The 25,177-nt window shown below is 38.8% G+C and overlaps 2 protein-coding genes across 5 annotated transcripts in view; both read right to left on the bottom strand.

Annotated features, from left to right (window-relative positions):
- The window catches only part of LOC126481251 (serine/threonine-protein kinase N), a 335,672-nt gene that overhangs the window by 110,541 nt on the left and 199,954 nt on the right, over positions 1–25,177 (bottom strand). For all 4 annotated transcript variants that reach the window (XM_050104868.1, XM_050104869.1, XM_050104866.1 and 1 more), the window contains exon 6: positions 344–645. In XM_050104868.1, coding sequence (XP_049960825.1) covers positions 344–645 — 302 coding nt within the window. The remainder of the gene's footprint in view (positions 1–343; positions 646–25,177) is intronic.
- Positions 11,506–17,528, bottom strand: LOC126481252 (uncharacterized). Its single transcript, XM_050104871.1, has 2 exons — positions 15,794–17,528; positions 11,506–15,700 (listed from the first exon to the last, which is right to left on the bottom strand). The coding sequence occupies exons 1-2, from the start codon at positions 16,424–16,426 to the stop codon at positions 14,162–14,164; spliced, it is 2,172 nt and encodes a 723-aa protein (XP_049960828.1). The 5' UTR covers positions 16,427–17,528; the 3' UTR covers positions 11,506–14,161.

The raw sequence follows: 25,177 nt of genomic DNA, 5'->3' as shown, positions 1-25,177 counted from the left end.
GTCTTACATTAACATGAAGTTGTCCTTTTTTTTCCAGCTGAAGAATCTGAAGACCTCCAGAATATAACCAACTAGAGACAAGTCATCCCATTTTTTGTAGTATCTGATAATTGGTCATGCTACACAATATTAGTATTTTGTGAAGAACAGTAAAACAATTAAATAGAATCTCTTGTTGGCAGAGAAACCAAAACAGAACTAAAAAAGATTGCAGAAATATTGTACACTGGATGAACGTGTTTCCACATGAAAATGTCCAGTGAAACCATATGCAAATAATAGTTAGCAAATGTTAATTACATTTTATCAATAAATGCATTGCGACATTGCAGAAACATTGTACCTGACTTCCAGTTTTCCAGTGACTGCAGCACAGCGCCCAAAAGATGGAGGAGAAGAAAATGATGCTGCTGGTGAAGCTGGAGACATTGGCTGACTCAGGCTAGGTCCTGGAGAAGGGCCTGGTCGCAGTGGTTGTAGGCTGGTGTAAGTTACAGGGACAGGTGAAGCTGCCTGTGCTGTCTGTAGTTCATGTTTCAGTTGTGCTGCTGCTGGAGAGTCGGGTGGCAATTCCTGTCTTCGCAGTTCCAGAGATTTTCGAAGCAAGTCCAATTTCCGTGAACTCTCCCATAAGCTTGCTTGTGCCTGGAAGTTATGACAAACATTTCCAAAGGTGTAAATGTGATGCTCAACTGCCACATAGTAAAACATTTATTTGGATTAAATGCAACAGTAGGATTAAATGCAACAGTAGGAAGCACTAGCAGACAAATGGCATAAATAATATTCACATAGATTATCAAAATTACCCATTAACTCAAACAACCAATGTTCTGAAGTGGCAGTTTCAATTTGGTAAAATTATTGTACACATAACTGTTAATCCTAGGTATCGGGTTCCTAAATCAATATCAAACTGTTGCATTGCTTACTGATGTAGTTTCATTCTGGAAACTGCAATATATTTCCATCACAGCCTTAATTCTGCAAGAAAGTATGAATTAAAATAGTTACCAGGAGTAATGATACAACAAAAATAAGCAGAAGAAAAGGAAAGGTGTGTGTGTGTGTGTGTGTGTGTGTGTGTGTGTGTGTGTGTGTGTGTGTGTGCGTGCGCGCGCGCGTTGGGGGGGGGGGGGGGGGGGTGTAGATGGCTGAGAAACAAATTTAAATTTGATTATTTTGATTTCAAGGATTTTGCAATGACACCTGATCTGTCTATTCTGCTATTACTCAAACTGCTCAATTTAAAATCTTGGCTGTAATACTACTAACGTATAATAATTTTTATCAAGTTTAATTTGCTAAAAGCCTTCCTTTACAGAAGATAGATGAATCCCTACACATAGTCACAGAAATGGGTATGAATATTGAGCACCTTTATATAGCATACATAACTTTTCCCATAGAAACTGGACAGAAGCCAACATCACACATTACCCTATTATCTAATATCTGCCATCTTCTGTCACTGTGGCAAGGAGAAGCCTGGTCACAGTTAATTATTTGCCACTTCAAATCACGCAGTGTTCCAGGGAAATAAAATATCTGTCCTTGACAGTGACAGAAGCTGTGATTCTGGACCTGCTTTCACCATAATTTTCTTTCAAATCCTACACGATTTGACACTCAGCATAATTCCATCTGCTACACTGGATTTGTATTTACAAAGGAGTGCATACATATTCCACATCATTCTCTCTAGAGGACACTGATTAAATCAGAGTAACTAAGGACTATCTCTTTATTATAATCTCACTGTAATGACCACAGTTCTGCATCAAATTAACTCACTAAGATGACATGAGCAGCAAAATAACAGGGCAACTAAAACTATCCCCTATCTAGACCCATCAATGTATGTAATATGGAAACTAATGCAATATCAAAATCAAAGAAAGTGTATTTTTACAAATGGGGTTAAAATCAATCAGGGCTTCTTAATGAGAAAACTAGGAGTCTGCTGCACTAACTCATGATTGGTAACTGCACCTGCCATTTCTAAACATACTTTACATGTCTATCTCCACATTCCATATAGTTTTCTTATATATATATCCACTTTGTAAATAAAGAAGCAGCAGTAGTATCTTGCCTGAATGGAACATGTCTTGTATTGAAAGGGGATACCTAAACCTCACCACACAACAGTAAATACAGCACTAATTTGACATAAACTGGTCGCTGACCTTGTCCCTTTGTGCTGACCACACCATCTAGTGTTACAGAACTACATCTACATCTGTATTGTGTAACTCTAAGTAACCTGTGTCACAGAGGTAACTTTTTTTATAGAACTGTACACTAATGCTCATTTACATTCATAAATATTTCGAAAAATTATATTGATTATAAGCCTCTGTCACAGCTATTATCAGTCCAGAGGATTATTTCAGGAGATTTTTCACAGTACTGCACATATATTTCTTTCTTTGAGTGTACACAACTTCAGAATTCTCAGCGTCTCTTGAGAATCTTTTTTTTTTTTTTTTTTTTTCCCCCCCCCCAAAAAAGTACGATCTGACATGCATCCAACATCATTATTAATACAAGATATATATTTCACTCTGGAGTGAAGTGTACATTGCTGGAAAAACTTCTTACAGATTTAAATGGCATGTTGGAGAAGGATTCAGATGCAGACCTTAGTCTCTTGCCTCATCCATAGACTTTGCTTGGCTTTTACCCCTGGAATAAGGAAATTTCAGTTCAACATCTCCACAACACAAAATCACTTGGTGCTGATAACAAGCCCTGACTGGGCACGGCTGACGGAAGAAATTGGTGACGTAAGTTCAAAGAAACTGTTTTTACAAATGACCACTAGATGGTACTGTTCAGATTACAACTGGTTTTGAAAATTCTTGTTTGTTACTGTTAAAACAATGGTGGCTGGGAACAGTACTCAGTTTCATAATGGACTAACATAACACCACCATCTACCTTTCCTTTGTTCAACTTTTGCTAATTGATCATGTACACACATCAAAAAAAAGTTTTGCATCACCCTAGTACCCAGAACTTCTGAAAATAGACGTTGACTGTGGATATTGTATCACAGACACAGTCCCTTTGACTGTTCAGAGATGTCACTAAATCCGCCCAAAGATGTAAACAACCATGCATGACCAGCACCTATTGGACAAACGGGGTCCGACAGCTGATCTGTTCCAGTCATTCCAGCAGCAGGAAGGAGGTACACGGCTTGTGTTGTCTGTAGTTCAACCATGCCTAGATGGTCAATACCGCAGTTCAATTGCGTCCATATTTTTACTTTGTGCCAGGAAAGGCTCACAACAAGGAAGTGTCCAGGCGTCTTGGAGTGAACAAAAGCAATATTGTTCAGACATGGAGGAGATACAGAGAGACAGGAACTGTCGATAACATGCCTCACTCAGGCCGCCCAAGGGCTACTGGAGTGGATGACTGCTACCTACGGATTATGACTCGGAAGAACCGTGACGGCAATGCCATCATGTTGAATAATGCTTTTTGTGCAGCCACAGGACATCATGTTACAACTCAAATTGTGCGCAATAGGCTGCACGATATGCAACTTCAGTCCCAACGTAAATGGCGAGGTCCATCTTTGCAACCACGACATCATGCAGCGCAGTACAGACTTGCCCAACAAATTGCTGAATGGACCACATAGGACTGGCACCACTTCCTCTTCACTGACAAGTGTCGCATATTCATTCAACCAGACAAATGTCGGAGACGTGTTTGGAGGCAACCCGGTCAGGCTGAATGCCTTAGACACACTGTCCTATGAGTGCAGCAAGGTGGAGGTTCCCTGCTGTTTTGGGGTGGCATTACATTTGGGGTGGCATACGCCGCTGGTGGTCATGGAAGGCGCCGTAATGGCTGTACAACATGTGGATGCCATCCTCCGACTGATAGTGAAACCATATTGGTAGCATATTGGCGAGGCATTCGTCTTCGTAGACGACAATTCGCACTATCATCATGCACATTTTGTGAATGACTTCCTTCAGGATAACGACATCACTCGACTAGAGTGGCCAGCATGTTCTCCACACATGAACCCTATCAAACATGCCTGGGATAGATTGAAAAAGGCCGTTTATGGACGTGTGACCCACCAACCACTCTGAGGGATCTATGCCGAATCGCTGTTGAGGAGTGGGACACTCTGGACCAACAGTGCCTCAATGAACTTGTGGGTAATATGCGACGACGAATGCAGTCATGCATCAACACAAGAGGACGTGCTACTGGGTTTTGGAGGTACTGGTGTGTACAGCAATCTGGACCACCACCTCTGAGGGTTTCGCTTATGGTAGTACAACATCCATTGTGTGGTTTTCATGAGCAATAAAAACAGTGGAAATGACGTTTATGTTGATCTCTTTTCCAATTTTCTGTACAGGTTCCGGAACTCTCAGAATCAACGTGATGCAAAACCTTTTTCGATGTGTGTATTTGCTACGTGTAATTTTGTTACAGTCATCATTCCATCAGTGATAAATTTCATGAAGTCAGCCAAAATCAGTTTTTGTTCCAAAGAACTTCAGTTCTGTGGGCAGTATGACTGAAGAGCATAGGCCTGTGACTCACAGTTGTACAGACACGTCCTCAGACATATCGAAGACTGCAATACATTTGATTTTACAAGAACATTTAGCTGCAAAGAATATGTTCCCAATGGATCCTGGATCATGCACAATTTGACTGCAGCTCAAAAACAGGCTAGTGTCAACTGGCATACAGAAACATTCAATAAATGCAACTGAGTAAATGCGTGTTCCCAGATGAACTGCAACAACAAAAAAGGGCTCCTAAATGAAGCATTTCACAGAAAATATTCGCTTGTTCCTTTAGCTACACTGGAAATAGTCAACTCTGTTGTAAGTTACCCACAAAATCGAGGAAACTACTGAAAATATTGCATCATTCTTCATTATGAAACTGCCACCTTTCACAAACAATGCCACAGGATTTATTACTTTACAAGTACAAACACTGAACTTATATTTCATTGCCTGTGTTCACCTGATTTATCATCTAATGATTTCTGTATGTTCTCTTATGTCAAAAAAATTTGTGTGAATAGCAATATTCATCACCTAAGAAGCTGTTGATTCTTTTCAAAACTTTTTTTGGTGTACCAACATCAGAGAAGAATTTGTTCAAATGCTTGTAAAAACTTAAAACTTGATGATCATAATCTTAAATAACTTCTAGCAGAATATGTGAAAGGAGATTGTAGTCTCAAGAGTCTGGATGACAAAAGAGTGTTACTGAGACGTGCAGCCTATGCGGCAAATCTTGAATCTAGCCTGCAGCTCTGTCGGAAAGAACATTGCCCATAAAAGACAACACTGTGAGTCTGAGTCCTCAAGTGGCACACAATTTGAATCAGTAAGTCACATGCTTCTCCTCATTATTGAACTTTCAACTGTAGATGTAGCTCATCACAAATAATTTTATTATAATGTAACTAGCATGCACTGAAATTATCTGAAATTTGCCCTTCTCAATTTTTCTCCAAGATTTAATTAATTCACAGTGCAAACTGTATCTAAATCCCTTTACTATGATTCTAATTTCTGTTTTTGTAAATATAATACTAGTTTTATTTACTCATCTTTCATAATGTGTATGTTCTGATTTAATACTTAAGTAGTTGCTATTACACTGATTATACAGCTGACATTATTCTGCCCTTGCTGTAGGAAAAGTTAATTTTATTTTTATGCTTACTGATCAAATAATCACGTTTTTTTTTCACTATTTCCTCTTATTATTATGTCTGAACACCACTCAGGAAAATCATAAAGAATTCTGATGTTATATTTTTTGTTGGCCTAAGCACAGCAGACAAACTGTGCTGATTTCAGTGAATCTGTAATGTATACTCAGAAAACGTGTCATTTTTTTGTCATCTGCAAATATATCTACTGGTATTGTCACTCATCATCTTGTTTCATTCCTGTACTGGATATGTATTTCTGAAGTTAGATTTTTACATGTAAGTGACAGAAGCTTACCGGCACCTGCTAAGTCTTCTAGTATAACGGTATTTATATCTTCTTGAGGTTTATCTTTACTCATGAATAACAGCTCCATTTAGTAAGGATCACATGTTGCATGTTCTGGTCCCTCTTACCGGCTTCCAACATCCAAGAAGCATTATCTACCAATCTGATACATTTTTATGTTGTTATAAGTAAATGAAACAACTTTTTTTTCTTTTGTGGCATGCATCCCACACTAATTAAATATGATATCTGGTTCTATTATACAGGGTGACTCATACCTTCTGGATCAAATTGAAACAGGTGATATGAGTCCAAAACTGATGATATTAAGATAGGGAACCAATGGTCAGAAATGCATATTTCATGTTTTATGGGCACATACAGTGTACACTGTATAACAAGAATGTAGATCATAGTAGTTGTTTAAACCACTGAACACCAGTCTCAGTGCTTGCATGCAATGGTGCAATGAAGTTCTGCTGCACTGTCTCCAAGATCCATGGAGTCTTTTGTACCAGGAGACTGGCAGTTTGGAACCAAGCAAGTGGATCTTCATTTGTTTCTAGGGGTTTTTCATACACCAATGTCTTGATGTTAAGCCCAGAGGAAAACGTCCAGAGGTGCAAGACCCAGTGATCACACTGGCCATAGCTCAGGTCATCTCTTTCCAATCCAATGATGAGGTTAACATCAAAGTGGGCTGGTGCTCTACCGTGTTGAAATCACATCCTTTCACAGACAAGAGGTACAGTCTCAAAGTACATCTTGCAGGAACATCAGGTAACCTGAAAAAGTTGAATGTGGAGGCAGCAAATAAAGTTCTATTACATGATATTGGAAAATGCTCATATATTGACAGAGAATCACTGCTAGTGGCCACCTATGTGGCTGGCATGGGGATGGTCCTCACTCCAGCTGCAGGTGTTTAAAACATCATCAGCGAATGAGGCCTCATCCATGAACAAAACAAACTGTACAAAGTTTGGCATTACAGCACTGTGATACAGGGCTAAAAATTCATTGGTTCCAGTACTTGCATACATTCTTTATTATATGGGTTTAATACATGTTCTACCAGTACCCTCCATGCTACATCCTATAAGTGTGCATTTCATTTCACAGGCAAATTGACAGGTGTTTATTGCTGGGTGATGGCCACACGATCCCATACCATCTCCTCAAAGAATGGTGTTGGACGTGTCTTTGGTGGGAACCTTGCCCAACGATCTGTGACAAGAATAATCTCATCTCTTGTAAGTTGGTATCCACAGAGATAAATTTCTTCCAATTAGGATTATGCACATTGGGAAAGCATTACCTGTACATTTAAGCTGCTTTACAGGTACTACATACTGCCACATTCTACATTAAATGCATGTCTGCCAACTCTTGCGATGAGCAATGTTCCATCTTTGACTATGTGTCAAGCACTGTACACAGTGACACACCTCACCATTGTACACTACTGTACACAGTAACACACATCACAAGCTGTCTGATGCAATGGACAAATGATGCAAGGGATAGTGGTGTTCATGCAGCACAGGTTAATGCACTGGTGTGAAGGATGGATTTGTCACCTAACACATGTGCTATGAGCTAAGTTGTTTTCGGTATGTTTGGTTGTCGAGAGAGTATGCTGTTTATCATTTTCAGCCTGTTCCAGTGCACAAATGACACCTGGGATCTTTGCGACAGTGCAGCAGAACCACATTCACCACTGCAATACATGTTGAGATTGACAGTCATTGCTTTCAACAATTACTATGAGTTATAATGTTGTCGTCGTTATGTGATGCATGCTGTGTATCTCCATAACAAAATAAATATGCATTTCTAACAACTAGCTCCCTATCTCAATATAATCATATGTGGACCCGCTACCATCTGTTTCAATTTGACCTAAAAGGTTTGATACACCCTGTAGTTTCCATTTAAAAATTTTGTACAACACTAGGCACTCCCAAGCAGTCACTATTGTAAGACCCTCTGCTGCTGACACAAACAGGTAGTATCTGGTTATATAAGCAGTCAGCATTTTTTTCCCTAAACAGAAATGATTGTTTTGATATTATGTTTGTGCCTGTGTTAAGCACAAACCATTCCTCTTCCTGTTTTGTTTCTTTGCCTTTACAGTTAACTTTGACTAAATATAATTATTGTAATCATAATATAGGTACAATATTTCGTGGTGAACACCTGTAGATAATTACACATTAATAGAAATCAGATGTACACTACTTGTGCAGCTTGAAACTCCTTTTTGATTAATTTACATTTCTTGGATGCCTGCTCATTGCATGGCAATCTAGGAGAACCAAAACAATAAGAAACTAGATTAGAGGATGCTGCAAGCAAAATAACACTAACAACCCAACCCATTTACTATCTGTTGATATAAATAAACGGCATGAACACAAAAGCAACCACGTGAAACTAATGTGGAAGGAGAATGGACAGCTCTCAGTGAAGATATCAGTGGATCAAGTCACAAAAAGCCAGTCGCATTCGTGAAGTTTTAAAGATCACTGCGTGTGCATCTATTGGCGACTCCACTTAGAGCCAAAGGTATTCATGTCAATATGACAATTTTATTCAATTGCAGATGTGTCAACATAATTTTTGAGAATAAACTTTTCTTTGGAAGCAAAGGGGTAGCAGGAATACCACAAAACAATGTTGTCAAAAAAAAAAAAAAAAAAAAAAAAAAGCCTGTGGTGTTTTCTGTATTCTAAACACTTCACTTCAGTGCATGCTATTTTCCTCACTGCTCTGAGTCTTTGTACAATCATTCCTTTAAAAATAAATTTCATACAGTAATCACCAGAAAAAGTTAGGTATTTATACAGTGATAAGTGCACAGGTTTTTTTCTTTTTTTTTCACATTGCCCTTTCACTTCAATGTAGCATAAAACAACATACAGCAGAGTCTTAATAGAGCATCAAGTTCAATACACAGAAGGTTCCAAAATTTATGTTTCCACTCTTTGAATTTTAGTGATGCAAGGAAGAATAAGTATGAGCTTGCTACCTCTCACATCATCACAGCCATAACTGTGCAAAATGACTTACTGGCAACAACAACAGCACCTCTACAGCACCACAAAGCGTATTGTCAAATAAGCAGTAATTTCAACTGCAACAGGACTATATTTACAGGCAATCACAACCACATCTCTCTCTGTATCCAGTGTCTATGGCTTTGTGACATACACAATGTCATTCTAATTGCAAAATACAAAGACCTAATGTGATTAATTGTTGATATGTGGATATACTGGTGTGTACGCACGGCTTCAAGATCTTTCATGCTCGCACTAAAATTTTATGAGGCGAGTGTGAATAATGGGTGCAAAATTGTTAAAAACTGTAACTACAAGGTCAAAACATAACTAACATCCTAAAACACAGGTGTGCAAGCACACATGCATGCACACAACTACAAAAATCAAGTGCATTGCCAGACTGAAAACTTACTGGGGAAAAAAAGGTGGGGGTGGGGATTAAAATCATACAGCAGACAGCAGTAGCTGCCCAATAGTTGGGCTGGAATGAAAAGGAAGAGTCAGCCATTTCGCAATAGACTAACACTTCCATCATAAAAGATTATGCTGAAGTCCAGACAATTCACAAAACTTCAAAACCTGTACCTCACTTGTCTCATCGTCAGCTAAAATAAACGGAAGATTCCCACTGAAATTCCATTGAATGGTATGAAATCTAGATGCATAGGTGGACACACAATTAGCTAAATATTAGTTTGACAAATGTTTCACCTGTGAGGGACTCTATAGCTTGGTGATAAGATGGAGTGCCCTTTCTTACTGTTAAAAGCAGTTTTCATTTCAGCTGGTTGGGCAAACTATTAGTATTGTTCACCTATATCACAAGGATGTCTGTTTGCAACCCCATATGGTTAAACTATGAAAATTAAACATTTGCTCAACCACACTACACACCATTAGAATTCTACTTTTGTGTCAAACAGAATGGACACAGAGTACACTACCAAACTGAAGGTTACAGATGCCATGAAATACGTGGTTATACATATTAGCTGATTCCATTCTCTTCAACATCATAAATGCTCTTTAAAAATTTATTATACATTGGGTAGTGCTGTGTCTTTTAATAAGTTCATGCTTTCTATATTTGACTATCTATGTTCAAAATTATACAAACTTTATTTTTGTATGGGCTTAAAAGTTCAGGGAGCAGTCAGTCTTGTAACCTGCTGGAAAGAGGATATTTCTATGAGACCTATCTTTTAACGAAAAATTCTTGAACTCCATAGTACACAGAATCTTGCTTAATGATACTGGAATACATTCTAATACACTATTTTTGTAGTTGTCTATTATAGCTCTTTCGTTCCAAAGCTGTCTTGTCAAATGACCTACTATCACAGTTTATCTTGAGTGCTTGGGTGTTAGTGATTGCAGGCAGCCCAGCCAAATCACTAACATGTTTTCTGGTTATTAGAGTCAGGAGACAAAAGAAGTTATAGCTCATCAACTGCAGTTCTCGCATGTGTATGTACATAAATACAATTATGGTGTGGTAAGTGTACTAGAAACATATGTTTCATCTCAATGATCACTTACCTTCCTGAAGCACTGATCTTCTTGAGGCCCTGGTGACTTTTCCTAGAGATATGTACTTCATCATGTATATGCAGTCTTGTCAAAATGCCCTCACATTATCACAAGTAACTCCATCAATGTGTTCAATAGTAGTTGCGTAACTATACTTCTGACATATTGCAATAGGTAACTGGTGGCTCTGATCACCATCTTCATCATATGCATGTGCCTAGCAGAGCTCACCAATGTGTCCAATGATTTAAGGAATGAAAATAATGTGAGCACTGTTACATTCTGAGAATTATTCTCCCCCCACCCCTCCCCAACATAACTAACAATTTCATATGATAATTAATTTAGAAGAGCTCTAGGTAATACTACTAAGAAATGTTTTCTACTTTGATGTAGTGGATAGTGTTGTTGTTAATTTATTAATACGAGTTCAATTAAAAGTAAACATTAATGTACTACACTGTTAGACGTCCTGCAGAATTCTCAATGACGAATACGACAACAATAATGTTTCAAAAAGCAACAAAACTTGTTTATGGGTAAAATATCATGGTTCTGTACCAAATTTTATTGCACTTGCATACTATGATTCTGTGTGTATCAGTTACAAACAATAGCTTATAATTTCTTTGTTCTGAAAAAACAAACATGACTCTCACTTGGCATAGTTTATCTACTCATATGAATACACCCATATAATCAGTAAATATACAGTCGCTTAAAACTTCAAAACATGTCAGTCAAATACAGCATAAGCATATACTGTTCACAAGTCAACAATGTGAATAAAATTTACAGTATCATGAGAGAAGGCCATACTGATATAATTTGTAAGTACATAAACACCTAATATGAAAAATTACATATTATCCTGAATTAATTTTTACATACAGAGAAAATTGAGCAGAGTGGATACTGAATTTATTGAACTCAGACAGTAAATACACAAGACATGACATTTCAAAATTTTGTTGAAATAATGAAGCACAGTATGTTAACAGCTGGCAGAATTATGTAAATTTAGATTACATTAGAGTCTGGAGACCAAACTGCAGTCCAAACATTGGACTGTCAAAGGTGAAAGTGCACAGAAACAAGAAGAAACATGTTTCTTGTGGGAAAAAGACATGGCAAGTGTTTCTGAAACTTTCAATGTAACCAACTTGATTGACTACATCAAAAGTCTATAGTAATGACTGGCTGTTATATGGAGCATTGGTGAACTGTTTCCATGACACTTAAGTTTACTGAGCACAACAACATTATCACACTGGGACAATGTGCCTAATAACACATAGGACATTGTGATTGTAAATGAGCACAAGCTGAGTTTCAAAACAATTCCACCACTAACTGTTATCACCTGACTTGATCCCATGTACCTTTTTCTGTTTCCTACTTACTAGTAATGATGACTGATGATGATGATGATAAAGGAAAGACTTTTTATTGAATTAAGTCAGTATCTGTCCTACTAACAAGTATTAATCAGAGTTCAAAAGCCCCTTTTTTTCCTTGAGAAAATTAAAAAGCTGTAAACTTGTTGGTCCAAACACATTGGGCACCAGAAGGATTACAATTAAAAAATGAATAGCCATAAAGTCTACTTATTAACTACATAACAAGTGACAGGCAAATCCAGACCAAGAAACATCGAAAATTTAACACCTACACACCCTGTGCATTAATAAATCATAACATACCAGTACTGGTCCCTACACAATAACTAACAAGTTGATAGTTGAAATGACCTCATAAAAAGCATATAAAAATAGGAAAAATACAACAGACACATGGAAAAACAACTAATGACAAATGAAATAACCTGTTGTTAATACTTTTTTTGAGAGGGGGTGGGGGATACTCAGAACAGCTTTTACGGAAATTGACAAAAGGCAAACAGCTAACAGTAATGAAACAGTACAATCTACACAGACTCCTATAACAATTGTAACATGATATCACAAGGAAAGTTGAGAGGAATTACTTTTGAGTGTAGTAGATGTTGTGATTAGTCAACTATATACACAATGTAACAGACTGGTTGATCTTATAAGAACAGCATAAGCAGAATTCTGAGACTTGCCACTGAAATGAAAGTAGGGGCACATATTTGAGCCCTAAAACTATAGTTCACAGTCTGAAAGACTACATTTCCTCCAAACATCTTCATGCAATTCAAAGTATACATTAAGGAATTTAAATGCAACACTAAGACAAGAGCAGAATTAGAAAAATGATCTGCCAGCTGTATAATACAGGTATAGAGGGGAAAAAATGTCTAGATGAACTTCATGAAAAATGTAGCAGATTATAGTTCCGAAATCACAGATAACTGTGACAGGAAATAACACCTCATGCACAAATGATAAACGAAGTTGGAAGTCATAACGTCAATTTCATTGTCAGCACCATAGCAGCATTAACTGACAATGAACAAAATCATGTAGGACAAGTATGTTATGTAAAATCAATTACTGGGGTATAAATGTGTGGAAAAGGAGTCAATAAGAAAAATGCAAAGCTGACCACCATTCACTGGCTGGTTTGCTGGAGTGTCTAATAAGCTGAAAGACGCATTTTTTGTATTGAGAAATGCGTTTAATAACCAACTATAAAAATGAAAAATACAACAAGGAAGATCATCAGTGAGAAACAACTGGCAATGCTTCTTTTTGTGCAGTGGTAAAATTCATTAGCACCTACATTTCCAGCACAAGTTTCTTGAAAGAATGTGATAGTTCAGCAAAGACAAAACTGCAAAATTTCAAACAAGAAATTGAGCCAGAATGAATTCTGTCAGCAATGACAGAAGAAAATAAAAAGTATCTCCTCAAATGTTTTCTTGCTTAAAAGTTGCCTATAAATAAAATGTTCTTCAATTTGAATCCACTCAGTATTAACAGAATTTTAGCAGCAACAAGGTATATTCAATTATTTCTGCACTACATCAATGATACATGTACCTGATAGATTTAATAGAGAACATATCAGACATGAGCAAACAGTGCAAACACAGGGCAATAGTATCTTCCCCACATAAACATATTTGTGGTTTTCAGTTTATCAATACTTCCCATTCTTTATCTACAAATTTTCTAGTTCGCAGTTCACTGATACACGATTCAACAGAACCAGATGTTGAAATATATTTTCACAGCACAAATTTTGAAACAAAAAATTTGCCATTTTTTCCATTTATCATATTTCCAGGCCTCATACATGAAGTAACATTCCAGTTTCTTGTTATTAGACATAATTACGTGGAGTGTTCTTGGCTCTGTAAGTGTGATCTTCTTTACATACAATGAGACTCAATACAGCCTAAATCTGTGTACAACATAAATGCAAAATACCACATAATGTGAAACGAATATACAGTTATTCTAACAAATTTTGTCATTTTCTCACATTTCAACTACCCTTCAATATCATAAGAATAACAAGCAGCTGATAATGCACATAATGTTTTCACTCACACTGCCACAGTTTAATAAAACTATGTATCCATTTCATAAACACAATAAAAATTATAACAACCTAATTGCTTCACTTACTACATCAAACAGGTGTACCGTCTGATTCACTAGCGTCAGCGATAATATTCGACTTGACACTTTCAGTCTCTGAGTACTTTTTATTGTCAGTTGCAAATTTTGTATCATGCATATTTTGAGCATTACACTCATTGGGCTGTCCTGTCTCTGGATGAAAGTTTATATCACCCACAGACCTTGCCCTCCCACAGTGTAAAGTGGCTTCATAAAAGCTACGGCAATGTGCACACGAACAGTAAGGGTTTTTTGAAGGCCCTATATGATTGCCTGGTTTCTTTAGTGTACCAACAATAGTACCAAATTTCTGAGCTTTTGACAACTGATCAGTACCTGTACCTTGAACAGAAGTGAAAGGTGACACAACACTAGACTCAACTTTTAATGGAGGAGGTGAAGGAGGCTTGGACCCAAATGGACCTATTGCAATACGACGGGCAAACCTGTTTACAGATGGAGGGCCAGAATCACTTAAACTCCCAGCATCACAAATCAGGTGATTAATCCTCAATGGCAAAGTAAGTGATTTAATATCTGCACCTTCACTAGGTGTTGTAGATTTTGCTACTTTTTTAACTGTATTTTCTCTTCGGAGAGATGTTCCAGAACAGCCTCTTCCAATAAAGCTCCATGCATCACCAGTGTCATCATCATCGTCATCATCATCATTGTCTTCATCTTCTTCTGAATCATCCGAATGCTGTGATTTCCACAAGGGAAATGTCCCTTTTCCTAAATGTCTATATAAGAACTCCTTAAATTTTTGTTGTTGATGCAGACGTTTCTTTTCAATATCATGTGGTTGCTGAGCATTGCCTTCATCTGCCCATGCCATGGCCTTCTCCTTTATGCGAATTCGATCTGTCATATCAGCATATTCAAAACTATCACTCTGTGTCAAATAGGGGTCAAATTTGTTTACAAAGCTTGAGCTGCTCACAGCTGCAGAATCAAGTTCAGTAGAAACGTCCTTCCAGGAAGTTGACATAACTGAGTCCTTGTCATCACACGAAATAGCACAACTCGATATTGTTGACCATGATGGGTCTCTTACTGTACTAGATTGCTCACTTACCAAACCAGATGCACTCTCTTTTAGAGAAGTGTATGAGCTAAGCCTGGATGGGTATTGACTACTGAGAACATCATCACTCTCATAACCCTTTGGTTCCAAACAATAGTTGACGTTGGACTTTTCTTTTAGACTTTCACTTCTTCTGGGTACCTGCTTCAAACCTTTTGGTAAAGAAAATTTACCCATTTTTGTGTGCATCACTCGCAGTTGTTCTGACTCAAAAACTGTCTGTGGTGACGATTCATCTGTTGTGTCAGCATCTGATGATGCACTGGCATCAGCGTCTTCTGATCCAGTACAGTACACATCAATGTGCACAGTACGAGGTTTCCCTTGGCACTGCTTATTACAGTCAACATCTGGCGTGGAAGACCGGCTGCTTGTTCCTTGAGAAACTTCAGAGTACCTTCTTTGCAGCAAAGGAGATTTTCCACTTAGTCTTGCAGGTGACCTTGACAACCTCTTTGATAGCTGTTCAAAACATGTCATCATTATATATCATTTCAAATCAAAAAATTACAAAAACCATATAAAAATCATATCATATCAAAGAATGTTAATTACCTTTTTCTTCTGTAGTGGCACGTCTGGAACTTGAAGATTTTCAGGTACAACATTATGTCCTGTGTCAGTCTGTGAAGCAGCATCTTGACGTTCCTTATTAGCAGACCGTTCTGGTACTCTTGTGCAAAAATGTGTAGTAAATGTACTACTTTTCCTGTTATGACAATCTGGCACCTGATTAATGTTGCATATTTCACAATTTTCTGGTATTGTGGAGAACCCTGACGTGTATGGTGGTCTCGCATGGTAACAAGCACGATCACCACAATGGTAATGAAAAGATTGCAATTTTTCCCCTGGATTTGCCAATACAATGCTACAAGTGCTTTTACAGCGTCTGTCATATGGATGCTGAGACGCTTTTGCTGACTGGGATCCACCACTAGACTGTCTGATAACATCATGTTGTGATGACCGTGGTGGTGTAGTTGTGAATAAAATGTTTCCACGCTGAAATCCATAGCAAGGACGCAAAGTTGTAGATGCACTGCTCGTAGTGGTTGGTTTTTGCCATGAACAGTCCATAGACACATTGCTTCCAGAGAGCTGAGCAGTTGGAGTTTGTGCTCCATGAGAAAATGTGACTTCAGCATGAACTGACCACTCTTGCAGTACTTTGGGTGTACTCTGCATATTGAATGAGATCCATTACACTACACTTTTGACTGTTTCAATGCATTTTGCATTACTACATCATGATCAAATGGACATTTTCTCCAATTTCTTTCACCAGACATTTAACTGCAACATTTGCAGCAATATTTTTCTGGTAACAAAGTAAGAAAATAAATTACAGAAAAATGTCAACTCCCACTAGTATGTATAAAAACTGGTGTAAAGCTTATTGCTCCCTCATTTTATAACTGAGAAGGTGCAGAAATAGTGTGATAAATACACTATTCTCTGAGCTGGCTGACTGTGTTCAGTTTCAAAAAAAATAACAAATTTTTCAACAAACAAGGTCAATGAATGTGACAGCTGTGCCTCCAGAAAATTTTCAAGATGGGCAAAGATGAAGTGTTGTTTTGAAACAGTTGGAGTCAATAAGATTGCACATACACCTATCAAAAATTGCCTTAGATGAAACACATACACTGTAGAACACTCATCAGTTTCACATATGAGAGCCGCCAATAGTAAGGATTGCAATCACAACACAACATACTTTCATTATCTTCAAACAGAAATATTTAACTGTTCACGATCACTAGCAACAAAAATGTATCACAATAACCGTCACAACATAATAACACAAAGAGAGTGCAACAGCATCAGAGATCCTGATAGCCAACAGAGTTAAATATCGTCCACTGACATATCCTCATTCAGAAATCACACTGCAATGGCCACAGAAAACATTATTATACACGAAGTATGCTTTAATGGCGACCATGCGGAAGAGTTCAAGTTTGTTTTGATGTGTTGCGCGGTGGCATGACCAGAGGAAGCAGCTGGCCGTATCCCTGCATCTGTGTGCAAGTCCCCCACGAAAGTGCCAGCTGGCGCCATGTCAAAAACTCCAAGCTGTAAGCCAACTACCGTAGTTTACGATTTGAGTATCTGCCTCCGGCTACATCAGCAGCGATGTTTTAAAAGAATACCAACGAAAAATGTAGAAACGGCCTCCTCATTTTTCGAGGCTACAGCGTAAAGGTGTCGGGCCGCGGCTTAGGTGCGAGCGTCGATACTACGGGAGATTGAGGGCGGCAGCCCCCTCGACTTTTGGCTGGTTACTGCCGCTATTTCTAGACTGCCGCCCGCCCACAGACAGCCTCCAGGCACTGGCAAGTCTGCCCGCACAAGCGCAGTTACAAAACCGCATGCGCTTCGCTAGCACGCGCGCCCCTCTTCCACTGTAAAGAGCGGTGGCGACGACCAAATTTGGCCAGATATTAAAAACGCGCCGTCGCCCTCGTTCATATTAATGATTTTTCTTCATCCTCTAGGCCAGGTGACGCTAATCAGTTTTCGGGTTGGTGTTTTTAACAAGACTTCTCACCGGCAAAAAATCTCTCTTGAAATTGCGATGGTTGCCTACGACTGGCCAGCGACTTAGTAATTCCATTACTGATGAGGCGAACAAGCCAAGGGCCATCACCCGAGTTAACTTCGCTTAGTAGAAGACGGGTCAAAATAAGCGAACACGTGTCTGGACCTACCTGTAGATACTCGTACGTTTCTGAAAAAAACGAAGGTCAAAGTTTTCGAGGTACTATATATGCATTTTTCGGTGCGATATCGTCGGAAGTTATGGTGCCTCAGTGGTTAGCATCGCCGCTTCTTAATTTTGAGCACCGTGTTCGGATCCTAGTTTTTTTTACTTTATTTCTATTGTTTTCATTTATCTTTCATTTATCTGCCCATGTTCGTAGGAGGTTACTACCCGAACATTTCTTATCAAATTAAGAGGGTACAAGAGTGTTGTATTAACTGTAAAATTAGAAATGGTTTCACACGAAGTGTCACAAATTTATTACATAATATATGTGTGTATGGCATGTTGAGAGGTTACAATCGCTTTAAATTCTCATATCAATATATTTTATTCATATGTTTATTCTTCAGGAAGATTTGGTGCTTCCCCTTGGATGATACCGAGCGTAGAAACATTCAAAACATACACATTCCTAACACCACGAGCATCGCGCGAAGGTAGATTTGCCACGGGGGCATATGTTCGTATGGATCTCATTCGGAAAACGTCTTTAACACTACTGAAGATTTCGCGCCTTGGCAATGATTTCGTGGCAAACCATGCATGACGGATCACATTGCTGATCGTGAATCAGGATACGCTACAGGAATTTCACCGAAAACAATTTCAAATAATTTTCTTTTTAAATTCATTCATCTAACATACAATTACTAGACGAATAAGGACAACTTTATACCGACATATACTGGAAAACATTCGTGCAGTAATCTTCTACAGACATGAGTATATAAATGAAAAATAAAATCAATAATCGGGTTTCGAACTCTGTGCCACCATTCTGTTCGAGGACACAGCGCGGTACAAGGCACATGAAGTACCCGGAAAGTATCTCGAAAACTTTGAGTGTCTTTTTTCCAGAAACGATCGACTACCTATGTATAAGCCGAGGCATGTTTTCGCTTACCTTGACCTCTCTTTCACTGAGCGAAGTTGCTGTGAAATCGGGTTGTGGCACTTGCCGAGTTCCCTCGTAAGTTACATTAGTCTGGGTGTCACATATTTACATCACAATAAATCGTGAGGAAGGTGCATAGATCTTCAAAAAACGGACCACTTCTAATGCTCTTGTATTTCAATCACTACATCACTAAGACCACAACAGCTTCACTACCTCTTACGCCAGAAAGTTTCAAAATACATCGCTTGCACACTTCCATTGTTTATATCTGCATCTTAATGGAAAGTAAAGGTTTTCACCCGTTTATGATAAGGCGGCATAAAAGCGGTCACAATTTTGGACTAGATTAGTATGGACAGGAAGAACGCCTTCCGGAGGAAATGTCATGGCATGTTCTTGTGAGACTTATGACAATCTGAATCTGGATTGTACGGTGGAATTTGAACCTCGAATCCTCCTGAATTAACAGTCTACTGTGCCACTTTGCTTAACAGGGGCACGAATATCATCCTAGATATTAAATGAAGAAATTGGTTGTCAAGTGTTCCTATTGCTGGAGAGAGATCTACTAAATTTTGAGGAACAGCGGAAATTATCAAAATGTATAGCTGGCCACTAAGTTTTGATACATAGAAATGCAAAACTGCGGAATTATAAAGCAAACAGGTGAAGAACTACGACTTTTCAATACTAGTCAGACATGAAGGAGGAAAAAGAAAACAGAGTATCTTCAATAAACAGAAGCAACAACAATAAACAATATCGACAAGGGAACCATACAGTTGCATAATGAAAATAGTAGTACACTTGGTTGTCCTGGGAACTACAGTACATATGCAAAGAAACTGCATGTGAATTAATTGTTTGTTACTGGTCCTAAGAAGAAATATTTACTTCTTTGTCATATTCAGTTCGGTAGAGCCACGTAGCAATATGGGTGTAACGTCATTCAGTAAAACTATACTATTTGGTGCGATGAGGTCGTTCAGTCAGGGCAAGTGAAGTTCTTTCGTTTTGCTCAAAATTATCGACCGAATGCTGGCAAGACTAATTAACTGATCATCCAAAGTAAGAGTGTAATCAACAAGAGTACAAAGTAATATACTTCCATGTATGAGAAAGTGGCAAGCATGACATACGTAGTGTGTACAGACTTATTACTCCGTAGTCGCAATTAATGTGTCAGCAGCAGAAACTTGCGATGCACATGTCCGACTGATCAATGGTCACTTTAATCTGTATCCCGGCTTTCGGGATTTATTAGTAGCAACATCTACGATAAGTAGCAGGAATAAATGACTCTCACTTTCATTTCCATAAGAACCTAACTACATTACCGCACACAACTATTTCCACGTGTGTCCTTAACAATCAGCAAAACGACTATTACAGCAGGCGATCATCGGCTGAGAGATAGGTTCCATCGTTCACGAGAGTGCTGCACAGAGAAATCACGCTCAGTATTCTGCAATGACCGCCGGCCGAAGTGGCCGTGCGGTTAAAGGCGCTGCAGTCTGGAACCGCAAGACCGCTACGGTCGCAGGTTCGAATCCTGCCTCGGGCATGGATGTTTGTGATGTCCTTAGGTTAGTTAGGTTTAACTAGTTCTAAGTTCTAGGGGACTAATGACCTCAGCAGTTGAGTCCCATAGTGCTCAGAGCCATTTGAACCAACCTGCAATGACCCGAATTCTATAGTGAATTAATTTCTTAGATTCACGACTCATAAGACAGGCATAATTTTCACTGCACAACTGAATCTCAAGACTTTCCTGCTTCATGGCTACTTACTATCAGTGGATCGGCGGAAGAAAGTGTTATCTTGGTAGAGTATTTTGCGTTATTGCGTGTTATATGTTGTTACATTCAAATCGAAGAACATAAATAAGATAAAGCAATTTATATAGCAGACAGCGCTTTCTAGCGGCACGTAGGAAACTACTCGTTGCCAGCAAGTGTTGAATTCTAAAACACAACAGATTATGTGACAAGACTAATCCTCACTTAGCTGAGGGTTATTCCTTCCTTCCGTAGCTGCATCAATTACTTCGGCTAAAAAGCACAGCATGTGACTTTTAAATATGTCATTTGTTCTCTGCATCACCGAGAAGCTGTTAACCGTGACGCTGTCAAATATTTTAAAAAATGAAATAAGTTACACACATACTTGAGTTACGATTCCTAAGAAACTAGTTTTTCTGTGGACGACCAGAGAGGGAGAAAGGCGTTTTGCATCAACAGTCTATTTGACTAGAATTAACTTATATTTTTCCTTAATTTCTTTTAGGCTTCTAGTTTGAAGGTACAATAACATAAATCAGTTTCAATTAAATTTATTTTGTCCTAAACTGCTCCGATAATGCAGGGAACAGATGACTAATTAAATGAGTACAACCAGTGCAATGTTGTTTTATGGATAACTGTATTTCAGCACAATACTTATTTACATGAATAAAAATGCCAAAATCATCTCGATAACGGAAACGCCATTAGCCTGTTTTATAAACAACAGAACTTCATGCCTAATTTTCAAACGACTTGGAAAAGTCAGAATTTCTGAAGGTAGCCGAGGGTTTCTCATCCTGCTGTTCTATGTGCTCTCCAATGAGGAACTTCAGACTTAGGCAGTAATCGTTTAAATTTCGAATACGTACCTTTAATTGGAAAATAAGGATTATGTTTTGTACTTTCTCAAGCCTCTAGTGCATAACAGTTTAAGAAACTAGGCACGAGATCTCTTATGAAATCTGTCGTTAATAACTGCCTAGAATAGGATAGCAGTGGAGATCATAAACCTAAGGCTCGAGAGAATAATGACAACTATTTACGCAAGAAAGCGGCAGCTTATGTACATAAAAATATTCAGCTACCTCCCTAATGAACACAGGTACTCGAAGGATCTGGGCTTGGATGAGGGGAAGAGGCAAGTAGTGTTAGTTTCGCGTTGAATTACGAAATAATTTTGGGGTTCACGACGAACGGCTCTGAGTGCACTTCCATTTGGTCAACATAGTTACAGCACAGAAACGCTATGAGAAATATGTCTGAAAAGGCCGCGCGCACAATAACGGTTGGGGGGGGGGGGGGGGTGTCTTGGTGCATGGTTCCTATTTGAAATAGGAACACGGGGTGAGAAGTTTTTGGTTTAACCTGGACAAGCGCCTATTCCTATAGCCAGTCGAACATCTTTCTTACTTTAGTTATGTTGCAGTACATTAAACAAGGTTTGATGATGATGATGATTGGTTAGTGGGATGTACAACTGCGCGGTCATCATCATCAGCGCCCGTACAAAGTCCCAATTTGTTCACGGTCCAATTTTTACACATTCCAATGTAGCCACTGTCACGAATAATGACGATGAGGATGAAGGGATGAGGCCATCCTCGTCACAAACACCCAGTACCCGGGCAGAGAGAATCGAACGCGTAATCCAGAGGCAGCAACGCCTGCCACTAGGCCACGAGCTGCGGACTAAACAAGATTTTAACGACGAATCGGTAATTGTGCCCGGGCAAATTTTGCAAATCTATTAATTTCTTTTGCAAAAGATTTCAATTGGGCTAAAATTAATATTAAGCTTTTACGAGCAAAAAAAAGAACACGTTTTTCTGGGAGCTTTTTGAAGAGAGCCACTTCTGTAATTTAAACTTTTACGAATCGGTACAAACTTTGCAAGAAGGTAGATAAATGGATAAGTCAAAACGAATTTTTATCCAATAATCTTTATCCGTTGTCTAAATAAAGCCGAGCTAACTGTGAACGGAACGCGCGGAAACTTTTAAAATGGGTCAAGTAAGTAAAAAATGTGTCCCTGCGGTTAAACCGAAACATATCTTGCTTCGAAGGATTTTACGGGGGGGAGGGGGGGGGGATAGGGTTTCCTGGGATGATTTTGTATACTTCAAACTTATACTAATCGCTAAAAATTTTGTAAGAAGACAGACAAATACAAGTAATTAATGATCGTCATTTTTTTTGTGAAAGCTTTACGCGTTAACCCTGCTTCCCCAGTGCAGGTTGATTTCTTCCCCTAGGGGACCATTTCTCCTCCAAACACACCACCTGTTACTTGTGTGCTCCTACAGGGCGGGATACGTCTGCAACAGGAAGTATCCGAGGGTGTTGATGCTTCCATCCTAAACTTTAATGACATGTTGTGTCATACTGCACGACATGACAAAAACCACGCTGGTTGACACGATGGCACGTGTCGTGTTATACAACATAACACCATATATTACATGATATGAGTACCAAATACTAACAAGAAAAAAACGCGAATATATCAAGATGTTTTGAGTAAAATGTCTTTGAAGCTGCCAGATACGTCGTAAAGCTTGTTCCCTTCTTTTAAATCCCTAACTCCGTCCAGGACATATTCGCCTTTTTTGTGCTATGATTGAAACTTTTTTTTTTTATTTGCTCTATGTGTGTTCCAACTTTCTCTAAATCGATACTAAATTCGTACAATTTCGGCATATGGGTATTTTCTTTCCTTAATACGCAAATTCTTTATTATTTGTGAGAACGTTCCAACCTCTGTACGAGATTTATGTAGTTCTTACAGCCTCTTTAAATGGGGGAAACTACACCATATTACACCATAAGGGTTTATATTATCACCAATAATTTCTTCAGTTGGCGATTCACTGGTTGACCTTAACGCTTACATTACAAACGGTTGTCAAAGCTGTTCCAGAATCATTCGTGAGCAACTGAATTAGACACTACCCCCACTCGTCCTGACGACAACGGCGACACATCGTGGTGTAGGTAATTTATTGCAGCACACTCGCGTTAAGATTAATGAAGGCGTAAGTGATGATATCAAAGAAACGACAATGAGTGCCTTTAATCGAGTTCGAACAGGTGGTTGCATTATTTACACTACTGATCGCAGATGAACTGTTGTTGATGAGACCAAAAATATTCGAAGTCGAGAAGTGAACGAAAATAAATGAGATGTCTGAGATCGGCTGGTAACTTCGGGGGACGAGTCTGATTGCTAAGAGAAAAGAAATTCCTGTCTAAAGATTAGCATGCTTTGTTGTGTACGAGTAAACATGATCAGAAAAGGTGTGCCGATGAATAAAGCTGTAAAGGCGCCCGCCACCGATGTTGTTTACTGAGTTTCTGAGAAGTAGAGCAACACGTGTCCCAGTTTACTGTAAGACACACAACGCTTCGTCCTCTACAAATATCCAACCGCTACAAGAACCATTCCTACACTTGAAAGCTACCTACTAAGCAGCGACAATAATTTTTGGATAGAAGTAGGTTGCAATACGGGTTCACCATCCACAAGCTGTCTGAAAAGGGTAACTACGAGAAGCGTACCAAGAGTCATATCCAGTTCCCAGTTAAGTACTGGAAACACCTTCCACTGCTGAAGCGATGCAGTGAGCGGTTTAATGGTACCATCTAACATTTTACCTTCAATCTTTAAAATGTAGTTTAATGCAAGGGACTTTCGGGTAAGATCACGCGGTCAAGGAAGTATTTATACAGACATTTGTCATTTACGTCCCTACATGTTAATCATTGTAGGAATAGATGCATTTTTACTACTAAGACAGACACAATAACAGCGAGAGTAAAACCGCACTGAATGCATATTCTTAAGCGCACAAGCATGTAAAATTATGTATTCCGTAGGGCAAGAGTTTGCAGGTTGAATTCTTCAGAACTGGTCACAGAAACAACATCCTACACCTTAACTGTATAGTTTTTATGCTGTCATTCTTTTACATTTGTCACACTGTGTCCAGCCATCTTAAAAATAACGTCTGCACCCTGAGAAAATACTTTTTTTTTCCTCTTCATAATCAGTTTTCTGAGGAGCTATGAGCAATTTTCATTTGTCAGAATGATGTTTTCCTTGGCCAAGAAGAGCCAGTTTTCTTTTTCTCTCTCTCCTCCGATTTTCCTCCTCCTCCTTATCCTCTAGTTTGTGCTCGAGAGCACTTTTCTACGGTGATGGGCACAGGAATTTAGTTTTTTTGTCCTCTTCTTTCTGTCAACCGATCATAATTTGGGCATATATCAGAAATAGGAGCGGGCGCATGCAGCACTGACTTCTAACACTCTTGTAAAAGTTCCACACTTTAGGTGTGTACTCTCAGGCGACGCGTACTCATCACCGAACTTATCTTACGCATATCTGACACACTGCCTGGCATAAGGTCAGATAACCAAACAGGTGATGGCCGAACAATACAATACAAATGCCACCAAGCAATACCGTACGCAAAGAAGTGGTCGCATAAGTC

The sequence above is a fragment of the Schistocerca serialis genome, chromosome 5 (genome assembly GCF_023864345.2).
Source record: "Schistocerca serialis cubense isolate TAMUIC-IGC-003099 chromosome 5, iqSchSeri2.2, whole genome shotgun sequence".
In the NCBI taxonomy this organism is placed as follows: domain Eukaryota; kingdom Metazoa; phylum Arthropoda; class Insecta; order Orthoptera; family Acrididae; genus Schistocerca; species Schistocerca serialis.
Note: the sequence above shows the minus strand (reverse complement) of the source record. Positions and strands in the feature narration are given on the sequence as shown.